The sequence below is a fragment of the Thalassophryne amazonica genome, chromosome 19 (assembly GCF_902500255.1).
Source record: "Thalassophryne amazonica chromosome 19, fThaAma1.1, whole genome shotgun sequence".
NCBI lineage: Eukaryota > Metazoa > Chordata > Actinopteri > Batrachoidiformes > Batrachoididae > Thalassophryne > Thalassophryne amazonica.
This window is the reverse complement of record NC_047121.1, coordinates 41,433,339-41,458,017: the sequence shown is the minus strand read 5'-3', so window position 1 is coordinate 41,458,017 and position 24,679 is coordinate 41,433,339. Positions and strand designations below refer to the sequence as shown.

Genomic DNA, 24,679 nt, shown 5'->3' with positions numbered 1-24,679 from the left:
GATATGAAAATATACATATTACTGACCTATAACAAGGATTTGTACCAAGTTACATGAAATTTCTACTAAAATGTGAGAGTAGTTGTTTTTCAGAATACTTATACAACCCCAATTCCAATGAAGTTGAGACTTTGTGTGAAATGTAAATAAAAACAGAATACAATGATTTGCAAATCCTCTTCAACCTATATTCAATTGAATACACCACAAAGACAAGATATTTAATGTTCAAACTGATAAACTTTTTTGTCTTTGTGCAAGTATTTGCTCATTTTTGAAATGGATGCCTGCAACACGTTTCAAAAAAGTTGGGACAGGGCAACAAAGGATTGGGAAAGTTGATGAATGCTCAAAGAACACCTAATTGGAAACAGGCGAGTGTCATGATTGGGTATAAAAGGAGCATCCCTAAAAGGTTCAGCCGTTCACAAGCAAAGATGGAGCGAGGATCACCACTTTGTGAACAACTGCATAAAAAAAAAATAGTCCAACAGTTTAAGAACAATGTTTCTCAATGTTCAATTGCAAGGAATTTAGGGATTCTATCATCTACAGTCCATAATATAATCAGAAGATTCAGAGAATCTGGAGAACTTTCTACACGTAAGCGGGGAAGGCCGAAAACCAACATTGAATACCTGTGACCTTCGATCCCTCAGGCGGGCACTGCATTAACAACCGACATCACTGTGGAAAGGATCTTTGTCAGTTAACCATTGTCAGTTAACATAGTTCGTCACTACATCTACAAGTTAAAACTCTACCATGCAAAGCAAAAGCCATACATCAACAACATCCAGAAACACCACCACCTTCTCTGGGCCTGAGCTCATTTGAAATAGAAGGATACAAGTGGAAAAGTGTGCTGTGGTCTGATGAGTACACATTTCAAATTGTTTTTGGAAATCATGGATGTCGTGTCCTCCAGACAAAAGAGGAAAAAGACCATCCAGATGTTACCAGCGCAAAGTTCAAAAGCCAGCATCTGTGATGGTACGGGGTGTGTTAGTGCCCATGGCATGGGCAACTTACACATCTGTGATGGCACCATCAATGCTGAAAGGTACATCCAGGTTTTGGAGCAACACATGCTGCCATCCAAGCAACGTCTTTTTCAGGGACGTCCAAGCTTATTCAGCAAGACAATGCCAAGCCACATTCTGCACGTGTTGTAACAGCGTGACTTCGTAGTAAAAGAGTGCGGGTACTAGGACTCGCCTGCTTGCAGTCCAGACCTGTCGCCCATTGAAAATGTGTGACACATTATGAAGTGCAAATACAACGGAGACCCCGAACTGTTGAACAACTGAAGTCGTACATCAAGCAAGAATGGGAAAGAATTCCACCTACAAAACTTCAACAATTAGTGTCCTCAGTTCCCAAACGCTTATTGAGTGTTGTTTAGAAGGAAAGGTGATGTAACACAGTGGTAAACATACCACTGTCCCAGCTTTTTTGAAACATGTTGCAGGCATCCATTTCAAAATGAGCAAATATTTGGACAAAAACAATAAGTTTATCAGTTTGAACATTAAATATCTTGTCTTTGTGGTGTATTCAACTGAATATAGGTTGAAGAGGATTTGCACATCAGTGTATTCTGTTTTTCTTTACCTTTTACACAACGTCTCAACTTCACTGGAATTGGGACTGTACCATTTTCGGGACAGACAAGTGGAAATCGCCACGACATAATCTTCCTGCGAGGCTTCGACCAGCAGGGGATAAAAACAGAAAAATCCCAAAATGCACAAATTTATTTAACCTTTTCGTATGTGACTAGGAGAGATTTATGCAATGAAACAGCCTTTAATTCATTCTTCAGGAAATGAGGTTGCCCAACAACACCTTAAAATACTATAGAAGTATAGGTGAAGGTGGTAAATTTTTGAGCATATTTACTTAAAAAAAAAAAAAAAAAAAAACAGTTGTGTTTTTCTGTAGTATTGTCATGAGTGATACTCTCATTTTGGTAAAACAACATAACACTGCATGTTTTCAGATCAGCTTCCAAGCAGATGTGGAAATGGGTGAATCTCCTCCATGTGCAAGCGACAGAAGTTTTTTCAGCTGACAAACACGAAAAATAAACTCCAAATCTGTGAGCAAGTTCACAGTACACAACACCCCACCCCCCCACCCCCCCACCCCCCCGGTACATTACTTGGTTGCATGAGTAAATCTTTTGTGATGAAATACCTGAACTAATAAATTAGTCAACCTCTGCACCAAAGTTATATCTCTGACACAATGAAAAAGGTCTTTAATGCTTAACACATTACACTGAATGTTGTTTTTTGATAGGAACAGTTTCACAACACACACACACACACACGAGCACTGACAAAGGCAGAAAAAGGCCCCTCAAGACATCATCAAGAAGATAAGCCTCTTACTGTGAGTCCAAGCTAAAAATTAGAGGTGCACCGATCAGGATTTTTTAGGCCGATCACCGAAATTTTGATCACCGATACCGATCAAGTACATATTTGGATCATGCCCAAAATAAGAATATAGGTCTAATGTATAGGACTACTTTTGCATTAAAACATAATGATGAAAACAAAAAACACGCATTCAAATAAAGACACTAGAATAAACTGCCAACTTTTGTTTTATTACACTGACTTTGTTCTACCAGCAAGCTTTTTTTTTTTCCATGTTTCATGTTGCTCAGGTTACAGCCTACAGAGAACACGTTGAGAATGTAAAATACAGCCCTCATTCTATGGGGTTAAATTGTCTCATTAATATTTGTAAATGCACACAGGGTGATCTACAAATAATCATTGATTTGCAGATGTGTTCAGATATCCACAAATGCAAATTTCATATTTGTAACTTGTAAATTGGTCTTTGCAAATAATGTATTTGCAAATATAAAACTTAATTTGTAAAAAAAAAATTACACTTGTAAAACTGGAAATTGTATTTGTGAATTGAGTTTCAGCATTTGTGGATCACCAATTACATGCATTCATCGCTTTCCTCTGATGTAATTTTGAGACATTCTTTTCGCGAAATCCACAGATCCACAAACAATCAATTCAATTTTTTTTTTTAATTTCGAACTTAGTTGTCAATTCCAGTATCATGGCAGTTCACAATATAAGCAAATCAAATGAACAAAGCTTCTTTGTACTCTCTGTACCTCTACACTCATATGAAAAAATAAACAAAATCAAAATGCCTACTGATTCACAAATACACACTCGCGCACACTGGATATCCACTAGATGGCAGTGTGGTTCCATTCATTACACAGCAGTCTATTTAGATCTCTGAGCCATTTGACTCATTTTGACTTCTGATATGAGCTGGACAGACATGGACTACATTAGATGATGGCGACTGCTCTCCTTGTCCGTCCAGCTCATATAAGAAGTCAAATGAGTTTACATCACAGAGGAAAGCGTGTCATGACAGGACCAAGCGCTCCCTGCGCTACTGCCTGCACTGTTGTGATCGGTCCTTTTGATCGCCGCATTTTGCCGATCACCAATCAAACCGATCAAGGCGTGATTGGCCGATAATGATCGGTGCCCAATCGATCGGTGCACCTCTACTAAAAATTATACAGAATTCACAAAAACTAAATGAGTAAGAAAACTGCATTATGAACCCAGTCAGGCAGATCACACTGATTTATATAAATTACTGATTTTGTTGTTCATATTGAAACAGTTTCATCATTTCTAAACACAGAAACAGACTTGAGCTTTTTAAAACATTACAATATTGTAACAATGATATTGTTGGACACCATCTGCTGCACCAGTTAACACTAACAGTCATCAGTAAACTCATATTGTGGCCCTAATGTCGCTGAATATCATAAATTTCTATTCTCTCACAGCAGATGATGAAAAGGTGACACTTAAAATTACAATGAGTGAAAGTAAATGTGTCAATGGTGAAATACCGCTTTCCACTTCCTGTTACTTCCTGCATGTGTACTGTGGTGCGTCTGACAGCTGACATTATATTTTGCTTTGATGAAGCTAAAGTAGCAGCCAATCGGCCAGAAGGAACATTCACAGAGTGTCAAACCCGCACCTTACATGTCTGACACCAATTCACAAAATTTAGTTCTTTCTGATTCAGCAACACCTTAAAATATGGTTCTATAAATTCTGTCCCAAATTAAATCTTCACTAAAATACTACCCTTCCACCATGTTTAACCCAGATTTTCTCCAAATAATTTGAGTTAAACTTTTATGGGCAAGTTTAAAGTTCATGTGCCCAACAGAAAGGTGATGTATTGTGTCATATTAAGTGTTTAATAGTAACTGTAGGTGTATCTTTAACCAATTCATGAGCATATTTGTTCAACCTGTAGAGCTGGTAGCTCAGCAGATAAGGATCTAGCGTGTCAAGGTTCAAATCGTCCTCATACTACCTGTCTGTGTCCTTGGACACCACTTATATCTGTGTTGTCTCAGTCCACCCAGCTGTATATGGGTACCGGTGTCGCAGACCGAACGGTTCCCCCTAAAAATCAGACCGCCCTGCCTTCACTGCGCATGCGTCATCAGCCGCGGTTCACCGATTATCACCTTGTTTCTGCTTCAAACTGCCTCTAGTCATCATCTATCTCAGCGACAGATATCTGAAGCTTTTGTACAACAATCATTTCCACATAAATTCAGCATTATTTCATCATAAAAGACAGAGGAAGTGATCAGAGTGCCGCGGCTAAACAAGCTGCTAGCTGATGCGTTCGCTGCACGTTGGTCATTTCAAAGCGTCACTCAGTATCGCCTCGTTTCTGTTTAAAACTAACTTTAGAATGATTTAAGAGGTTTTACCTTGTCATCTGATGGTTAATAAACACATTCATCCATTTGATCGCTTTGGGTGAAGAGACTTTGTCTCAGACGAGCGGCTGAACTCAAAAATGATGCATGCACAGTGGAGGCAGGGCGGACCAATTTTTGGCGGGGGGGGACTGTTTAGTCTGCGACATCGGCCTTGGCTGGGAATGTAAGTAGAGTGGTTTGAGTGTATGCAAGATGGAAACGTACTATAGAATATAGCACTAAACCAAAAATGTTTAGCTTGGCCTATGAACTTGACTATTAACCAGTTTTTTTTCTCTAAATTAAATCCCTTTTTCCTTGGCGGACTCTTTCATTCCAACACGCTTAGCAGCCAAATGGGATTGAAGCCCTTTGAGTTATGTTGTACACACACACACACGAATGTCCCTGAGTGCAGCGGTGTAAAGTGATGATTTCCTGTTAACCCTTACTTGATGGTCTGTAGGAATCGTACTCTGTCATTGATTTCATCAGGTATTTTGCTGAGAATGTGTTTCAAAGCTCGAGCTTTCGCATTTAGGTCCTGAAACTCTGGCTCTTGTCGCTCAATCAGGAACTCTGTCACAAAAAAAAAACAACAGAAAAATCTCAGTATGCAGAGCAAACTGACCACTGGATCGGTGGCCAGATAAAATGCAGTCAGGTAAAAAGTTAAAAAGGGTAAAGCAGACATACTGTATTGAAAGTATTATAATTTTGTCGTGGAAGTGTAAATTTTATGTTGCTTTACAATAAAAATTAAATTTAAAAAAAATGCAGTCAGGTAATAAAATTCAAACATAATGACAAGTACGAGGTCTGTTAGAAAAGTATCCGACCTTATTTTTTTCAAAACCATATGGATTTGAATCACATGTGATTGCGTCAACCAAGCTTGAACCCTCGTGCGCATGCGTGAGTTTTTTCATGCCTGTCGGTTGCTTCATTCGCCTGTGAGCAGGCTTTGAGTGAGGTGTGGTCCACCCCTCTCGTCTATTTTTTATTGCGAATAAATGTCTGAACGATTTGGGTCTTTGCTGCATCAATTTTTTTTCCAGAAACTGTAAGAGGCCTCCAGGTGGACACCGTTCGAAAAATTAATATGGCTTTCAGGGACGATTTTATGGGGATTAAACAGATTACGGGGGTGTTACTGCCCCTTTAAGGACGGCCCACAACTGCTGAGAGCGCAGCGCGCTCCCAGCGCCGATGGACAGGCTGACACCCCGCACAAACAACCAGATAATTTCCAACGTGAAAGCTTTGTTGATCCGGGACCTCGTCTGACTTTCACAAAAAGGCAGAAGATGTGGACATCAGCACTTTTTCCGGCACATTCCACCGTTACAGGAGCTTTTTTTTCATGGAAAAAGAAGCTGAGGGACGCGCCACGGCTCTGTTCATTACACGGGACAAAACCATCTCGGTGTTGGTCTCACTGGACGGCTTAAAGGTTGATTTCAGATGGATTCCGGTTGCTTTCCAGTCGTGTAAATATCCGATTGTGATAGTGCATGAGCTGAACATGCCAGAACATGTCCTGTGAGGCTTCATCACGGCGTTTCTTTACGCCATGCAGCTCCGCCACGACACGCAGAATTCCTCCGCCTTTGTTCCTCTTTCCATGACAAAACTCCTGTAACAGTGAAATGTGCCGTTCATTTCTAAACTGGACGCTGTCTTGATCCTGTCTTGTCTTGTATGTATGTCCTCTGACTAGCACAGGAATTGTGAAAAGACGTGGACATCAGCACTTTTTCCGGCACATTCCACCATTACAGGAGTTTTTTTTTTCATGGAAAAAGAAGCTGAGGGACGCGGCACAAAACCACCTCGGTGTTGGTCTCTCAGGACGGCTTTCAGACGGATCCCGGTTGCTTTTCTGTCGTGTGAATATCCAAGAAATTGAGCTTGAGCTGGACAAGCCCCAACATGTCCTGTGAGGCTTCATCACGGTGTTTCTTTGCGCCGACCGGCTGCCACCACGACGTGCCGAACTCCTCCGCACGTCTGTCTTAATGTGCCGGAAAAAGTGTTGATGTCCACGTCTTTTCACAATTCCTGTGCTAGTCAGAGGACATACCAGATCAAGACAGCATCCAGTTTAGAAATGAACGGCACATTTCACTGTTACAGGAGTTTTTGTCACGGAAAGAGGAACAAAGGCGGAGGAATTCCGCGGGTCGCGGCTGAGCTGCATGGCAAAAAGAAACGCCGTGATGAAGCCTCACAGGACATGTTCTGGCATGTTCAGCTCATGCACAATCACAATCGGATAATCACACGACTGGAAAGAAACCGGAATCCGTCTGAAATCCACCTTTAAGCCGTCCAGTGAGACCAACACCAAGATGGTTTTGTCCCGCGTAATGAACAGAGCCGTGGCGCGTCCCTCAGCTTCTTTTTCCATGAAAAAAAAAAAACTCCTGTAACGGTGGAATGTGCCGGAAAAAGTGCTGATGTCCACATCTTCTGCCTTTTTGTGAAAGTCAGACGAGGTCCCGGATCAACAAAGCTTTCACGTTGGAAATGATCTGGTTGTTTGTGCGGGGTGTCAGCCTGTCCATCGGCACTGGAGCGTGCTGCGCTCTCAGCAGTTGTGGGCCGTCCTTAAAGGGGCAGTAACACCCCGTAATCTGTTTAATCCCCATAAAATCGTCCCTGAAAGTCATATTAATTTTTCGAACGGTGTCCACCTGGAGGTCTCTTACAGTTTCTGGAAAAAAATTGATGCAGCAAAGATCCAAATCGTTCAGACATTTATTCGCAATAAAAAATAAACGAGAGGGGTAGACCACACCTCACTCAAAGCCTGCTAACAGGCGAATGAAGCAACCGACAGGCATGAAAAAAAACTCACGCATGCGCACGAGGGTTCAAGCTTGGCTGACGCAATCACACGTGATTCAAATCCATATGGTTTTTGAAAAAAATAAGGTCGGATACTTTTCTAACAGACCTCGTATAACTTGTAAAAGGTATAATGTACCACTGACAAACATAAAACTCAGAATCACCCACACACAGAAGAAAATAACTTGGGAGTCATGTCCAACACACCTTCCACATCATCAATCGCCATGCGCAGCAGCGATTCAGTAAAGTTGATCTGGACTTTCTTTTTCTCCAAAATCTTCATTATGATGTCCTGAGTCAGACCTGGGTTCTCCCTCTCAGCCTGACCAAAAATAATAATAATAATAATAAAAAAAACCACAACACCACACATAAATAATGAAAGCTCACCTTCAGAATGTACAGCAAAAAGATATTACCGTCAAAGGACACTTACATTTTTGCATCAGTCTGTCTGACAGTCAGCAGGATGAGTCAAAAACTAAAGGAGCACGGTTTTACGTAGATATTGGTTGTTTCTCAAATGTAATTTGGTCTAAATATGGTGAGCTGTTGTTTTTCTGTGGAGGTGTGCACTCTAATGACTGCTGTTCCTGGCACACATGAACATAAAAACCTCTTGAATATTTCTAACTTTTGTTACAAAATCAACTCCCTGCAGCAGGAGGAGCCCGTAAAGAAGGAAGCGAAATGGAGCTGCATCCCGTCCAAGCTGACAAACGACACACCAGGTGTCATGTTGTCGCCCACAGGCTTGTGCACTGTTTAAACAGACATCTGGCTCAGTCATGCTCCGAACTTAGTCCACTTTTTTGTTTTTAACTAGTTTGGTTATATTTGTAAGTACTATATATTCCGAAACGACCTAAGTAAATAAATAATCAAAAGTGAAATGAAAGAAATAAAAAAAAAAAAGAAACGCGAAATGAAAGAAAGAAAAAAAAAAAAGAAAACTGTCACCCTGAGAGTGACCGGTATCTTGCCAAAAGGTGAACAAAAAAGAGACTACCACGAGGAACAACCACTATGAAGAGGGACTGATGGGCAAGGGAATATACTATATTCATGCCAAATTTGGAAGCAAAAAAAAAAAAAAAAGCACAAATTGTGACCACCAAAGTTTCTTTTTGTGATTTTAGTGTTTGACCTTCCTGTGACCTTGACCCTTTTGTGTGCTGAAACGTATCTCCGTAGGACTGCAACATGTAAACTTACAAGAGACCACAATGATGATTTACATGGTTTGTTAAACCCTTAAAAAAAACAAAACAAAAAAAACAAACAAAAAAAATCTAAATTGTGCACGTTTTTTCATGATTGAAATTTGACCTGCAAGACTTCCGGTCGGGACTCGATGATAGCGGTAGCGTAAAAACATTGCTCCCCGACTTTTAAGTTGGGTGAAGCCCTGAGTGGTGAATTTTGCCGTGTAATCCCTAAAATATCAAGGCATAAATGGGCTTTTGATAATGACAAGAGGAAAGACGAAAAAATTTTCTAGAATCACTGATACACACGGACGAAGAAGAGTGGGGTAAGCTAACACCAGAGCTAACCGAGCTAACAGAGGTGCATGCGGAGGAGGAACGGGCAGTGCACAGGTCCCCCGAACCCAGGAAAATGTCTGAGCTGGAGACTGTTCTGCGTGAAATTAGGGAATTTCGCCGTGAAACAGTGGAAAATCTGAAAGATATCAGGGCAGAAATAAAAACGGCCAATAGCAGAATTGATGAAGCGGAAAGACGTACTGAAGGGACTGAGGACCGAGTCCAGTGCATTGATCAAGCGACGTGAGCTGATCAAGATCCAGAGAAGGCTGGAGGAGCGGTTGGTGGACCAGGATGGACAGGGCAGACGCGAAAATATACGTCTGCACAACATCAGAGAACGGGCTGAGGAGAGCGCGGAGTCAATGTGCACATTCGTGGAAACTTTACTCCGGGAAAAACTCGAGCTGCCACCAACATTTGCACTCCGAGTGGAGAGAGCACACAGAGCACTTGGACCACGTCCCCCCACAGATGCCCCTCCACGCTCGATTATTGTGAAGCTGTCAAGTTATAAATGTAAAGAGGAAATCATAAAGAAGGCGTGGGGAATGAGAGGCTTCATGTTTGAGGAGCAACGGGTGTACGTGGATCATGATTATGCAGCTGAATTCATGAAAAGGAGAAAGGAATACGCTGAAGCAAAGCGAGTGCTGAGAGAGAAAAAAAAAGTCAGATTCCAGACGCCCTTTCCCGCGAAGCTTCGTGTTTTCTATGAAGATGAAACTCGCTTGTATACCACGGCAGCAGAGGCAACTAAGGATATGGTGGCGAGGTGTCTCCAGGTCCGGATCATCAGACCCGTGGACGACCCCCTGGAGAGGCTGTCTCGTCTGATGTGGCACTCTGCTCGAGGAGGGGACAAACCGGACCAGGCAGCATCTTTGGGATATAAGGAGAAACTGCAAGCCTTCAACTACAGAAGAGCGGGGCAAGAGGACCAGTAAGCCACTGGACCAATAGGACCTTCTCTTATCAAGACAACAGTGTGATGTTATGGAAATTATGTTGAAAATGACTGTGTGTGTGTGTATATGTTTACAACAGAGAGGGAGCCTTCCTCTATTTAGTTAATTTATCAGTCGGGGAGTTTATGTTTATTTCAAAGTGGACAAAAAGTGGGAGGAATGAACAGGGCCAAATATGGTCACAAGGGCCCCCTACCCTACGGGGTTAGGGGTTATCCCTCAGAGCTGGTACTTTGCTCTACAAAGGTTTCCTTTTGGACCTCATGTTTGAAAGTCTTGAGTATACTTAGTTCAAAGTTGTTCTATTCATTACTGTTCCAAACGTTTGTTTTACGTAGCACATAGGGTGAAAGGAATAACGATATTTATATTATGTAACATAGAATACCATCACAGAGTACTCATAGAAAAGTAGCCTCATACAATGTTAATGGTCTCCTCAGTCCAATCAAGAGGGGCAAGGTGTTGAGCAACATGAAAAAAGAGGGTGTAGAAGTGCTATATTTACAGGAGATCCATATGACTGATAAAGAACATGAAAAACTCAAGAGAAATGGATATAAGGAATTTTCATCTTCATATCAGTCAGGGCATAGAAGATGGGTTTGTATATTAATATCCAATAGACTAAGTTTCGAAATGCTTAAAACTATAAAGGATAAGGAAGGTCGATATGTAATAGTTATAGGTAGACTAGAGGGAGTTCTGGTTACATTGCTCAATATCTATGCCCCTCCAGGTTCAGATTGGAGTTTCTTCAAACTTCTCTTTGAGCTGGTGATAACAGAGTGAAGGAGTGTTAATAGGGGGAGGTGATCTAAAGCAGCGTCTTAATTCGAATTTAGATTCGACAGGGAACACCCAACAAAAGACCACTACTGGTAAAAGAATTTCTAAATTTTTGTCAGAACATGGGATTTTAGATATATGGCGGGACCTAAATCCACTCAAAAAAGATTACACCTATTATTCAGCTCCTCATGCTCTGTATTCACGAATCGATTATTTTTTTAATTAACTCAAAAGATCGTTATAGAGTAAAAGAATGTTATATGGTGGTTATGGACCTATCTGATCATTGCCCAATATTTTTAAAAATATTCACAGGGACTGAAAAGAAAACAACAGTATGGAGACTAAATTCAAGTTTGCTCAACGGTCAGATGAAAGAGGAAATTGAGAGGAATATTTGCGAATATATTAAAGAAAACAATAACGGTGACGTGTCTCCACCTATACTATGGGACGCATGCAAGGTGGTATTGAGGGGAAAGCTGATAGCAAAATCAGCTCACATAAAAAGAATGAGACAATCTGAACTAAAACAATTACAAGCAGATTTGGAAAAAAGGAAAGAGAGCATAAAAACAAAGTTGATGATAAAACTAATGAAGAATTAAAGATAATACGGGCAAAAATTAATGACATTTTTTCTCAAGAAATCCAGAAAAAAATGATTTACACAAAGCAAAGATATTATGAGGCGGGGAGTAAATCTACAAAATTACTTTCGTATAAACTTAAAAAGCAACAGACATTAAGACAAATTTCTAAGATGAAAGACCCTAAAACAAAGCAAATGGTATACAAAACAGAGGCTATACATAGATGTTTTGAAGATTATTATGCCAAGTTGTATGCACAAACAGAAAATAACAATGAATCTCAAATAGACACGTATTTAGACAAGTTACATTTGCCACAAATAACAGAGGAGCAGAATAAGAAATTAATTGCTCTAATAACGGTGGAAGAAATCAATTCAGCCATTTCTAGACTTAAATCTGACACCAGTCCTGGTGCAGATGGTTACGGCTCCGAATGGTATAAAGTATACAGGAAAATTTTAATCCCTTTATTACAAAAAACTTTCAATTGGATTTCACAGGGTGGGACAATTCCAGATTCTTGGAGGGAAGCAATCATTTCCGTTATTGCAAAAGAGGGTAAGGACGTAACAAATTGCTCTAGCTACTGACCTATTAGTGTACTTAATGTGGATTATAGAATTTTTACAGCAATTTTAGCTCAAAGAATGGAGGACATATTACCAGATATTATCAGTTTAGAACAGACTGGATTTATAAAGCAAAGGCAAACACATGACAATATTCGCCGTACATTACTTATTATGCAGCACATCAAAGAAAGAAACCTGGAGGCCGCCATACTGGGAATGGATGCAGAAAAAGCATTTGATTCCGTTAAGTGGGAATTTTTATTTAGAGTAATGAAAAAATTTAACTTTCATGATGGTTATATTGAGATTGTTCGATCTCTGTATGTGGACCCAATAGCAAGGATCAAAGTCAATGGTAGTCTGTCAAAGGTAATCAAATTAGAGAGGGGTTGTCGTCATGGCTGCTCAGTCAGTCCGTTATTATTTTATATTTTTTTTGGAACCGCTAAGCCAGAGGATAAAACAGTGTGTCAATATCAAGGGAATAACCATATCAGGAATAGAGCAGAAATTAGCATTGTTCGCAGATGATGTCTTGATCTACCTGGAGAACCCAAACTCATCACTACCAGTCCTGATGTCATTCTTGGCAGAGTTTGGAAAGCTGTCAGGATATAAAATTAATGTGCAGAAAACCCAAGCTCTATCATATAATTATATACCAAACCAATTTATAAAACAAAATTATCCAATTAATTGGGAGCAGCAATCAATGAAGTACTTGGGCATTCACCTTACTAAAGATCTTGGACATTTGAAAATCTCAAATTATGACAAGGTGATGTCTAACATCAAAGCAGACTTTTCAAAATGGAACTTAATCCCTTTCTTAGGCCTGGTGTCAAGAGTTGAGGTGAATAAGATGAATATTTTGCCACGGTTGTTATATATATATTTCAAAATCTTCCTATTGAATTAACTGAGAGGGACTTTAAAGAATGGGACAAATTAATATATAGATACATATGGCAGGGGGCAAGACCACGCATTAAATACAGAACTTTACAATTGCCAAAAAAACATGGAGGTCTAGCTTTACCATGCCTCAAGAACTACTATCAAGCTGCTCAGTTGAAGGTGTTGATGGGTTTGTGTGATCCAGAATATGTAGCAAAATGGAAAGATATTGAGGGGAAAATGAAGCCACCAGTACAAGCCCTGATGTGTGATTTGCAATTACAGGTAAACTGGAGACAAAATGTGAACCCTTTGCTGCGGGTTTCTCTGGGAATCTGGTCTGAAATTTTGAAAAAGTATAATTTAGTTGAAAATGCAGGCTTTTGAGATGGATTGCATATGATACTGATTTTGTACCAAATGCATTGGACAGCACATTTAAATTGTGGGGAAATGGTCCAAGAATGCACTGGGAAATAATCAAAAGAGATGATGTAATGAGTTTCCAACAAGTAAAAGATGACTTTCATCTTGGAAATCAGGATTTCCATAGGTACCTGCAGCTAAGGCATTATTTAAAGCAAGAAATGAAAAATAAGGATATGAATATTACTCGGTCAAATATACTCAAACTTATCCTAGATGCTTATAAATCAGAGTTAAGTTGCAAAGTTATTTCAAAATTATATACAGCTTTAGAGGAGTTAAAGGGGGATGCCACAGGATATGTCAAAGAAAGGTGGGAGAGGGAAGCAAACATTTTAATTTCAGAGGGGGACTGGGATCAAATACTCCAATATCAATGGAAAACAACAAGCTCTTTATTCTGGAGAGAATATGGCTGGAAAAATGTAATAAGGTTTTCCTTAACACCTGCTCAAAGAAAATATGTAGACAAAATGTTGGAGATCATGTGGGGAAGACAAAGCGGATCATTTTCACATCTTTTTGGGTTGCCCTTTAATGACTCAATATTGGTCTGAAATCAAAAACATTATAGATGAAGTAGTACGGGTCAGAATCCCGTTAAGTTTTGAAATGTTATATTTGACTAATATAGAAATGTTACATTTAAGAAGAAAAGATGACTATAAAATTATGAGAATCATGCTTTTAGCTAGTAAAAAAGCAATCACCAAAAGATGGCAAACAGATCGGATCCCAAAGGTGGAGGAATGGGTTGATGTCATGTTAAATATATACACTATGGAAAAAGTAATGGCATCTGTTAGATTGGAAGTTGACAAATTCAATAATGTATGGAAAGGATGGCTACAATACATTAGACAATATAGATCTGACTTTATATAGGATTTTACCACATACATATTAAGTAAGAATGGGGGACAGGGGTACAAAAATGTGTAAATGCTGTAGGTGAATCTGCTTTCTATGTTTTCAACATATTTCAATGGACTTTCACAAAGTGGACTTGTGAATAAGATTATTTCTTTACACCTGGGTTCAATGCTACAGTTCTCGCTTAATTTAAAGAGAAAAAAAAAAGTAAGTTTTCACAAATGTTAATTATTTTTTGGGATGCTACCAAGTTTAATCTGTGCAAATGTTTGTGTAAAACTGTACCTTTTGAAAACTAAAATAAAGTATAAACTGGAAAAAAAAAAAGAAAAGAAATTTGACCTACATTTGGTCAAATTTCAGATTTGAGTAAAACATGTCACGTAATACACCAAATTAAAGGGCTTGATGAGAGGATCCAGAACACAGCAAAGGTTTTCAAGTTATGACCTCATTTGATTAACTGATTCCATCTGCTCAAAGTGATATCAATCAGTGAAATCACCTGGTGGAATCGGTGGCTGCAAAGAAAACCTGCACCCTCTTGGCCCTTTCTGGAACAAGTTGCCCGCCCCTGCTTTGGGTGAAGAGACTCGTCTCAGACGTGCTGCTGTGGTCCGAAATGACGCATGCTCAGATGCAAAAGGTGGACCAATTTTTTGGGGGCGGACTGTTCAGTCTGCGACACAGGTTTTTCATGATGATGTCATCAAAAGACGTCATAACTTGAAAACCTTTGCAATATTCTAAATCCTCTCATCAAGCCCTTTAATTTGCTGTATTACATGACATGTTTTACTATAATCTAAAGTTTGACTTAATTTAGGTGACCTTTGAGCTCAAGCAAAACCCTGAAGATCAAGGTCAATCACTTATCCCAGGTAATGGCTTATGGGCAAGGCCTATCACTATGTTCATACCAAACTTGGAGGCAGATTTTCAAAAACTGCAACCAGGAAAGTTGTTTCATTGAATTTAGTGTTTGACCTTGCTGTGGCCTTGACCTTTAACCTTGATCCTTTAGTGTGCTGAAAGGTATCTTGCCAGAGCTGCTATATGTGAAGTTGCAAGAGTGTGTGTGTGTGTGTGTGTGTGTGTGTGTGTGTGTGTGTGTGTGTGTGTGTGTGTGTGTGTGTGTGTGTGTGTGTGTGTGTGTGTGTGTGTGTGTGTAAAATGGAATGATTACAAAAACAAACAAGTGAAAACTGTCACTGTGAGAGTGACTGGTATCTTGTTGGTACCTGAATGTTTAGCTACAAATTGCCAGAAGGTACATCTGAGATGCAAGCCTAGATTTGATCTGTTTTGGTGAAAGAATATCCTTCTCTGCTCTATTCCACTATGATGCAAAATGTAAAATTTGCACTGTGCACAATTTCTCCAATCACAGCCAGAGAAGCCTATAACTTCTTCTGGGTTGTCTGGGTGTCTTGGTGGCTTTCCTCACGCTTCTTCTCCTTGCACAGTTAGTGCAGCAGATAAAAGAATATTTAGAGCGGAATCCTGCAAATGGTGATAAAAGCATCAAATTCGGCAGAAATAGTCCTCAGACAATCCTCTTTTGAAAAAAACTGATTGGCCACTTGAATTTTCAGTTGGCGTTCAGGTAGAGGTCAATTGAAGAATTACACAGAGGTCAAAAATAAAAGATGCTCCAATCATATTGAAACCTATGCCACATTACTTGCCTGATCATAAACATTCCAAAAAGGTATTGTTTGGATGGTCTGTAACTGAATTCTATGGAGTTATGGGATAAAAACAGCAAGAATGGTGACAAAGGTTTGTACAGGGGTCAAAAGTTAAAGTTACTCCAATTTTGGTAAAAAGTGATGCAAATTACTAGTTGAGTTAACACAGTTTTAAAAAGGAATAGTTTGGACCATGTATCATCCTTACTTATCACATTGCAGGGTAACATAACATCCAACAGACGTAGACCTTGTTTGACCTTTACTTTGGAGACCAAACATTCAACATTGTCAAAACTATTCCATTTATTAATCCTATTAGCTCAACCAATAATTTGCATCACTTTTTACCAAAACTGGAGCAACTTTAACTTTTGACCCCTATACAAAATGAAACTGACCTTTGTCACCATTCTTGCTGTTTTTATCCCGTAACTCCATAGAATTCAGTCACAGATAGTCCAAACTATACCTTTTTGGAATCTTTATGATCAGGCAAATAATGTGGAATATTTTTCAATATGATTGGAGCATCTTTTAATTTTGACCTCTGTGTAATTCTTCAATTGACCCCTACCTGACCACCGACTGAAAAGTCAAGTGACCAATCGTTTTTTCCAAAAGAGGAGTGTCTAAGGAGTATTTCTGCCGAATTTGATGCTTTTATCACCATTTGCATGATTGTTTTAGTTATCTGCTGCACTAAGTCAGTTTTTGAGAACTGTCTACTCCATGCAGATTTACCATAGAGCACCATACTGTTTGTATTTCTTCATAATTGACTCCAAGCTGTCACTGATGTTAAAGGGGGCAAAATACAGTATGACATTGGATTTAGAGAGTTTGTCCACATAATAGTCAAATTTGATTAATCTAAACCACAAAGCAACATTGTGTCCTGACCTATCCTTGTTAACATTCAGACTCCAAAAATGAATGTCCAAACAGAGATCCGGTGACAACTCACATGACTGTTTTCAATAATACAGCACTGAAATGAAAAAAAGCTCATGAATCTCTCGCAGATCACATCTCCCTTTACGAGTCTTACATTTCACAAAAGCTCTTCATTAATGTTTCATATGCACACTTGGTGAGTGCCATTACTGCAGTACAGAGGTTATCTGTGCATTTATTACAGCAGTGTGAGAAATGCACAAACAAAAGACACGATGAAGACACTTGAAAAGTCTCACCTGATGAACAGCGCATGGTTTTAGTTCCAATTCCTCACTTGTAAACTGTTTTTTGGTATACTGCTGACAAATGCACGCGACTATAACTGCATGTGTCTATGAGCAAACATTGTTATGTTTGAGCTGCTCAAAGACATGATGCACAAGCCTCACCGACACCTCACTCACATTTGGATATTGTCAAGCATGTTTGAACTTCTCTGTGCATGTTCTTTCATGTTTTAGCACACCCACAACAGCAACAATGAGCAAAACCTTACGACTGTGAGATGAACTAAACCAATGTGACAATAGCATCAAATTAATAAAATGGAAAATGCAGTTTTGGGTTCTTTTTATGTCATGTTTTGTCTGGTGAATGAATAAGGAACTGATCCTGCAGTCCTGCAGACTGCCAATCTGCAGGACTGGCTTTGAATTCTGTCCATGCACTTAGTCTGTGTCCTTGGACAAGACACTTGATCTGCACTGTCTCAGTTCACCCAGCTGTAAATGGGTGCCGTCCTTAGCTGGGGAAGTAATCTGCACTGGACTAGCGTAGCATCCCTGGACGGGATGCTTCATACTATGGAATCTGGAAATAACCGCCGACACAAACGAGCATCATGGGTCGATATAGGACTTAAGTGAGCATAGTTTCTGAAGCCACAGATCTTTAACTAACATTACACTGATTACCAATTCATACTTGTGAATATCAGTCATGCCAATGACAGCACCGGCAAACAAATTCCACATGAATTGAACCTAATCTGTTCAACAAAATTCCAATAAAAAAAAAAAAGTCAAAATATCACTTCAGTTACTAAAATTACTCACAAAAATGCCAGTGTAACACTTACTTGGTAAGTGATGAGATTCTCCTGCTGAATTACTCAGCAACAAAAAAATTAAGTAAATATTTGTATATAGTCAACATTTATTTTGGGAGTTGATCAATATGAAACTGGAGAAGTAGGTGCAAATTTTGCAGCTCTGACAAGAAATAAAAGAAGAAAAGGAAATAGGATCCTATACATGTAGGGTCTTAACCCTGTTCCATTCTTCGTGTTCTACCCACAGGTAACTAACTGGGTCAAGTGTGGTCAACCCATCAAGAGCTGGCAGACACCAGACTGTAGAAGCAAAGTAAAGCAGAGTTAGAAACTATTCAGGATGGGTACGCTTCAGGAGTACATATGGAAACCCGTCTTAAGTCAGCGACATATGCGACAACCCGATCCAAAATTCAGTGGATCAGATAAATAATCTGGTAAGAGAATCAAGAATCAACAGCCCAGCGGCTGCATGAGGGTACTTCAAGGCAGCCTGGCTGAAGTTTTTCAGTGCCACAAGTGGTTTCATCCCTGCCCTGAAAAGCAAATAGGTGAAAAGTTGTTTATAACTGCAACTTCCTACTGGAAAATAGAAAGTGCTGTATGAACTGCAAACTGATAATGACAACCTAGCTTAACAAGCTCAGACTGCTACACTGAGGCTGCACAGAACCAATGCTGGACTCATCTGGAGCCACTGCAGTGAGGAAGTTACACTCCAGGCACTGAGACAGAACAGGTAAGTGAGGGAAGCAAGGAGGCGTCAACACCTGCCTAAGGGTTAACACAAGCAAACCAGCCATTAATTTGCAAACCTAACCCTAACACTCACTCACTGGACGCTAAAATGAACTACATCAACATGTGGAGATCGCTACAGTGTGGAGTTAGAGACGACTGCATCTTGCTCAGCCAAGCCTGAATGCCTGTTTCAAAGGTGCCACCAAAATACCTCTGCTCAACAAGCCAGAGTCCTTGAATGACAACTGGCCTGTAGCCTCGACCCCCATAGCCATGAAATGCCTTGAGCAGTTTGTCTGGACCTATTGTAGTTCACTTACAGAGCAAACCGGTCTATGGAGGATGCCATCTCATTTGGAAAACAGCAATAGTTATGCCAATATACTGTTAATTTACTTCAGCTCCACATTTAACATGATACTGCCACAACAGCTCATTGAAAACTTCTTGTTGCTGGGGCGTGGATCATGGCGTGTGCAGTTGGATCACAGAGAGATGGCAGAGAGTCAATGTAAGTAGCATAGCAGCAAAAATGACCACAGTAAGCACAGGATCTCCAGAGGGTGTGTACTGACCCAGTGACTGTTTACGCTGCTGATGCATGACTGTTCACCAGATTAAATGCCAACCACATCACAAAATTTGGCGATGACCCCGCAGTTATCAACCTCATCACCAACAATGATGAATGAGCCTACAGAAAAGAGGTGGAGCATCTGTCAGCCTGGTGCACAAAAAACAACCCTGCCTTCAACAACAACAACATGGTAACTCATTTCAGGAGGATTGGTCACTGGCACCATCTCCTACTGACCATCAGCTGCTCTGAGCACCAAGTTCCTGGGGATCCATCTGACAGATGAGCTGAACTCCAGGAACAACACCACAGCAGCACTCAAGAGGGCCCAACAGGGCCTTCACTCCCACCGTAGGCTGAAGAGGGTGGAGCTTACGATTCTGGCCATGATCACATTTTACAGATGCACCACTGAGAGCATTCTCACCTACTGCATCGCTTCCTGGTTTGGCAACAGTGCAACAGAGGAGAGAGATAAACTGAACAGGATAGTGAGCGCTGCTGAGAAAAAAAAATATATATATATATCTCTGGTGCCTTCCTGCCATGTCCACAGTACATCCACACTGAGCGCTGCATGCGTAGAGCAACATCATCAAAAAGGTCTCCAAAGCATCAGATCAAGGAGTATTCCCTTATTTATTAAAGCAATAATACAGGCTTCTTTGCAATAAACTACTGACTGGTGGATGTGTTAAAACAATTTTGTTCTTGTATGTAGCATAACAATGACAAAAGAATCTCAATCTCATCGTGCGCAAAAAAAGGATTCCCCCGTGGACACCAAATATTATACGTAGGTGGATCCCGTGTTGCAAGCTCTCAGAAATCCAGAATTACATAATAGTTACAGAAACAACCTCATTCCTACAAATTCCCAGATCCGCCCCCTTTCGGCAGATCCAGTCCTAAAGTTAGGTTTCCTCCTAGGCCCATAGACAGCACTCCCACCACGTTTCAAGAAAATCAGTTTGGCAGTTTTTGCATAATCCTGCTAAAAGTCAAACAGACAAACAGCACTGAAAACATACAACATGGCAGAGGAAAAAAAAAGCCAATTTTATAAAAGTGAGGTGAGATATTTTATGAACTTGACTGTTTAAAAGCCCATGTAAACATTTCTCTCAATGCATGATACTTTGAAATATGAGGGTACAACAGACGCTGTGTACCGTGAGCACATCTGATCAAGGCTTTCTTGCTCAGGACTACTTTGATACATTTATAGTCATCTAGTCATCAGCGATTTGCACTAATCAACACTGAAAGTCGCTTTGATCATTCTGGAAGTAAAAAGTCAGCATTTTAACCTCAGTCAGCATGCTGTCAGTGTCCTTGAAGTAAAAACCAAACCTTTGCCATGATACTGAAAAGAACATCACATCCATGCTGAGTATCAAAAGGATGTATTCTTTAAAGAACGAGGAGAAAACTAAAATAACCCATGCATACAATACTTTTACCTTTATGAAAGCTGCTCTAAGCGTTTGCGCCGCTGATAGGTTGATCTTCTCCAGCTGATAACAAAACACACACACGCGCATATCAGTGCAAAAGTTGGATGTGTTCAGTCAGACATAAATAACTCATTCTTCACTCAATGTCAATAATGTACTTTTTAATCATATGATCATTAGTATTTTTAACCAGTACATATTAGAAATGGTGGAGTACCACCTCTATCATCATGTATGTTATGGCGTTATGACTTTGTGTAGTTAGGAGACACTTTCACTGAATTCTTTTAAACAAACAAATAAATAACCAATCAACCTGACATTGCCATTTATTTTGGTATTTTTATTTCCAATGTCAGAAGAAAAGATTAATAAAATCCTACTTCTTATGTCTTGGCATGTGTAAGACTTTTGAAAGACTGATTTAAGACCAATTAAGGCCTTATTTTTAGACAAACAAATGCAATGCCTTTTAAGACTTTCTAAGGATACACAGGATCCCTGTCATCAGTTAACAACACAGCACATACATTGAGGCCAAAACAGTTATACTGTGATTATGACTTCAAACTCATTGTGTGTGACCAGTGCCTAAGAAAATGACAGAACATCGTAAGACCACAAAAAAATAAATGTACCTCATTGAAAACAGGATACATCACAGCATACAGTGTCATGGATACCATGGAATTTGTCTCAGCTTCATTCTTCATCTCCTCCATTGTCATCCTCCAGGGAGGAACAGCTCGTGATGAAAAGGTGAGAAGGAAGGCTAACTGCAGCTCACACACACTCACACATGCACCCAACCACTCACACACACACAATCTGAAAACCACGCAAGCTCCAGGCTGACAAGAGGCTGTTGAAAGTTTAAAAGACAAGAGACAAGTCGTTTCAGTTCATGATATTTACTGACCAGTAAATAATGTATTTATACCCCCCCATGGATAAGTATATTTTTAACAGATTGGTTTGGCTATTTCCACCAAGACAGAACCAAATCTGTTCTGGTTAAAGAACCTAATGTTAGACATCTTAAATAAAACCTAATTTTGCAAATTTTAAACAAAATAAAACTGGTGCAGATTTGCAGAACCCAAAACGCTTTTTCAAAAAATGAACCAGAAAACTGCAAGGCACAAAACTGCACTAGAGTGGGAGTGTATTTTTCTTCGTCAGCATGAAAAAGTTACAGTAGACAGGTACACACATACAAATTACAGTACAAAAACACAAACAAGTCACATTCATTGCATTGGTGCCAGATGAAACAGCAGTGGGAAATATTACAAACTGCCCAATGGATTGCTCGGATAACAAGCAGCAAATTAACAGACCACGGGCCTCATGTACAAAGACTTGTGTGGATTTCCTACTGAAACATGCCATACACTAAAACCCAGAAACTAACGTACACACAAAAATGTCCAGATGTATCAAAGTGTTTTGTCCGCATGGATCCAAGCATGTTGCATTTGTACATCCCAATCAACATGGAATTGAGAGCATATGCAGATGTACCAAACTCCTCCCTTTCCACGTCCCTATTTAAATATGCAAATTCATGTAAATAGGCCAAGTGAGCTGGGATTCCCCTCTCAGTCAGATCAGTCAACATGAACACAAAAAAAAGAGTGTGATGATGGAAATAGAGACACACAGGGATACTTTATTTGGTACCCTGTCAAACATAATAAACATGAAATAGGAAAAAAGTTAGTGGGAGCGTGTGTGCATGTGTGTGTGAGGCCGTAAATGCTGAGGGCTCAGAGCAGCACACACACAAGTTAAATAAAATGAGGTATGCCATGGCTGACAGTGTGTGATATCCACAACTGTACAGCCATGTTGATTGGCGAATACTGAACACAGGGAGCCAATCAGAGGCCTGTAAAGACGTGCTGCAGCTGTAGTGTAACCATCAAGAAAAAAAAAATTAAATAATAACAATAAACATGTTTGATCATGCTGGTTTTAATTTTTTAATTTTACACAAATAAACTATTTCCTCACCAAGCAGCCACCCATCGTGTACCGTGCCAGCTTCTAGCCTGTTCCCAACACAACCAATGCATTTGCACATGACACATCATTTGAATGTTGATGGAATGAAAATTAACAAAAACAAATTCATAATGTGATGGCACCTTTATAGCAATATGTGTGCAGTCAACAGCTCCGATTACATTAGGGAAACCGGCTCACACTGCAAATTGCGCTTTAATGCTGGTATGTGATGTATCTGGATGACAATCAGATGATTCCGTCCCACACAGCTGGCATGGCTTGGCTCAAGGTTGACAGGCATACTCCTGACCGTTGAGCCAGCTCCCACTGGAATGCCCCCATTGCCAGGAACCCCAGCGTGGTCAGCACATGTGTGGGCACAGACAACTCCTGGCTCCTTGCTGTATTGTGCTGTGGGCCGACCACAGTTCTACTGTTCTACAGTAATACTGACCTTGGTAACTAAAATCGACTTAATTATCATCATTTGCAAGTAAATCCTCGCATTCCCACGGTCACGCTCATGTCAGATTGCACCATTTGCAAGGTCCTCTAACAGTGCTAACGCAGCCATTGTTAATCCCATTTTCCTCATCACTTTGCACATGCTTTCATATCCACCCATATAACTGCAAACACGTGGGTGTGTTAATTGTTCATAAGTGTGTCTCTGATGTGCACATCACTCTGATGAATACTTGTTTTCACACTATTAACAGTTTCCCAGCATCTCTTTTACATGTCCCGAGTGGACCGGTAGCTGTGGAAACAAGTGTACGCCAGTTGTGAACTTGGAATGGTGCACCGCACATTTCCACAGTCATTTCACTTTTGATAGTCCTGAATGTTAGCGCGGAGAAAGACGTACGCCACGTTTTTGTGCTTATGCAGCCTTTGTACATGAGGCCCCAGGACATTTTATTTAGCTTCAACAATAGTAGGGTCAATGGAAAGTGAGCCAGATCCCCTTCGAACAGATATATGGTGGGTCAGAAGCATTGTTTTTAAAAAAGTAGAAGGCATCTAATATGTCCTATGCATGATTAATTTTAGTAATATTTCAACATATTACATAGGAAAGCTGGTAAGAAAACAGTTCAACTGCACATTGGTTGATATGCTGGCATGTTTTGTTTTTTTTGTGGGCACCTTGGTACCATGTATATTCAACAGAACTAGTCCACGAACCAAAGTTCGTTGAGGAAAACATATTATGCATGTTATGTGCATATCAAAATACATAACTTGCAAAGTACATGTCCCATTGACTAGACAGTTCAATAATAGAGAGGGTGTCAAATGTCGCTTGGACCTGGTAAAAGATCAACCTGATTTTGGTTGATTGATTATTTTCTTAATTAGATGATTAATTGTTAGGTCCATAAAATGTTTTTTAAAAAGTGACAAATATTGCTAAAAGTTACCTAGAGCCCAAAATGTCACCTGCAAATATCTTGTTTTGTCCACAGCCCAAAGACATTCAGTTTACTAATAGATAACAGTAAAGCAACAAGTAAAATAAACCAGAAACTATTTGCATTTAAGAAGCTAAAATCAAACTCAAATAGTTGATTATCATAACAGCTGACAATTTAATAGTGCATTAATAATCAAATAATTGTTGCAATGCTTTTGGAGTCTACATTCTGCATTTAAAAAAAACAATTTTTCATCACAGAGCACATTTTAGCTTCCATCTCCAGTGATACAATTAAATGTAAAATACATAAAATAAATGTTTCTGTATTCTCTACAACTCTGCAAGAAATGATCTTAATATATGGATTCATCTGCATCTAACAGTCTGGCATCCACATTTTCAGGAAGCGCCATACTACTTGAGCTACTGTGAAATTCACACACC

The 24,679-nt window shown here is 39.8% G+C and overlaps 1 protein-coding gene across 1 annotated transcript in view; it reads right to left on the bottom strand.

The window, feature by feature from the left end:
* The window catches only part of LOC117500890 (programmed cell death protein 10-like), a 29,823-nt gene that overhangs the window by 4,175 nt on the left and 969 nt on the right, over positions 1–24,679 (bottom strand). The window contains 4 exon segments of the mRNA XM_034159676.1: positions 5,254–5,380; positions 7,862–7,979; positions 20,812–20,865; positions 21,444–21,667. Of these exon segments, the coding sequence (XP_034015567.1) occupies positions 5,254–5,380; positions 7,862–7,979; positions 20,812–20,865; positions 21,444–21,533 (389 nt within the window). The 5' untranslated portion in view covers positions 21,534–21,667.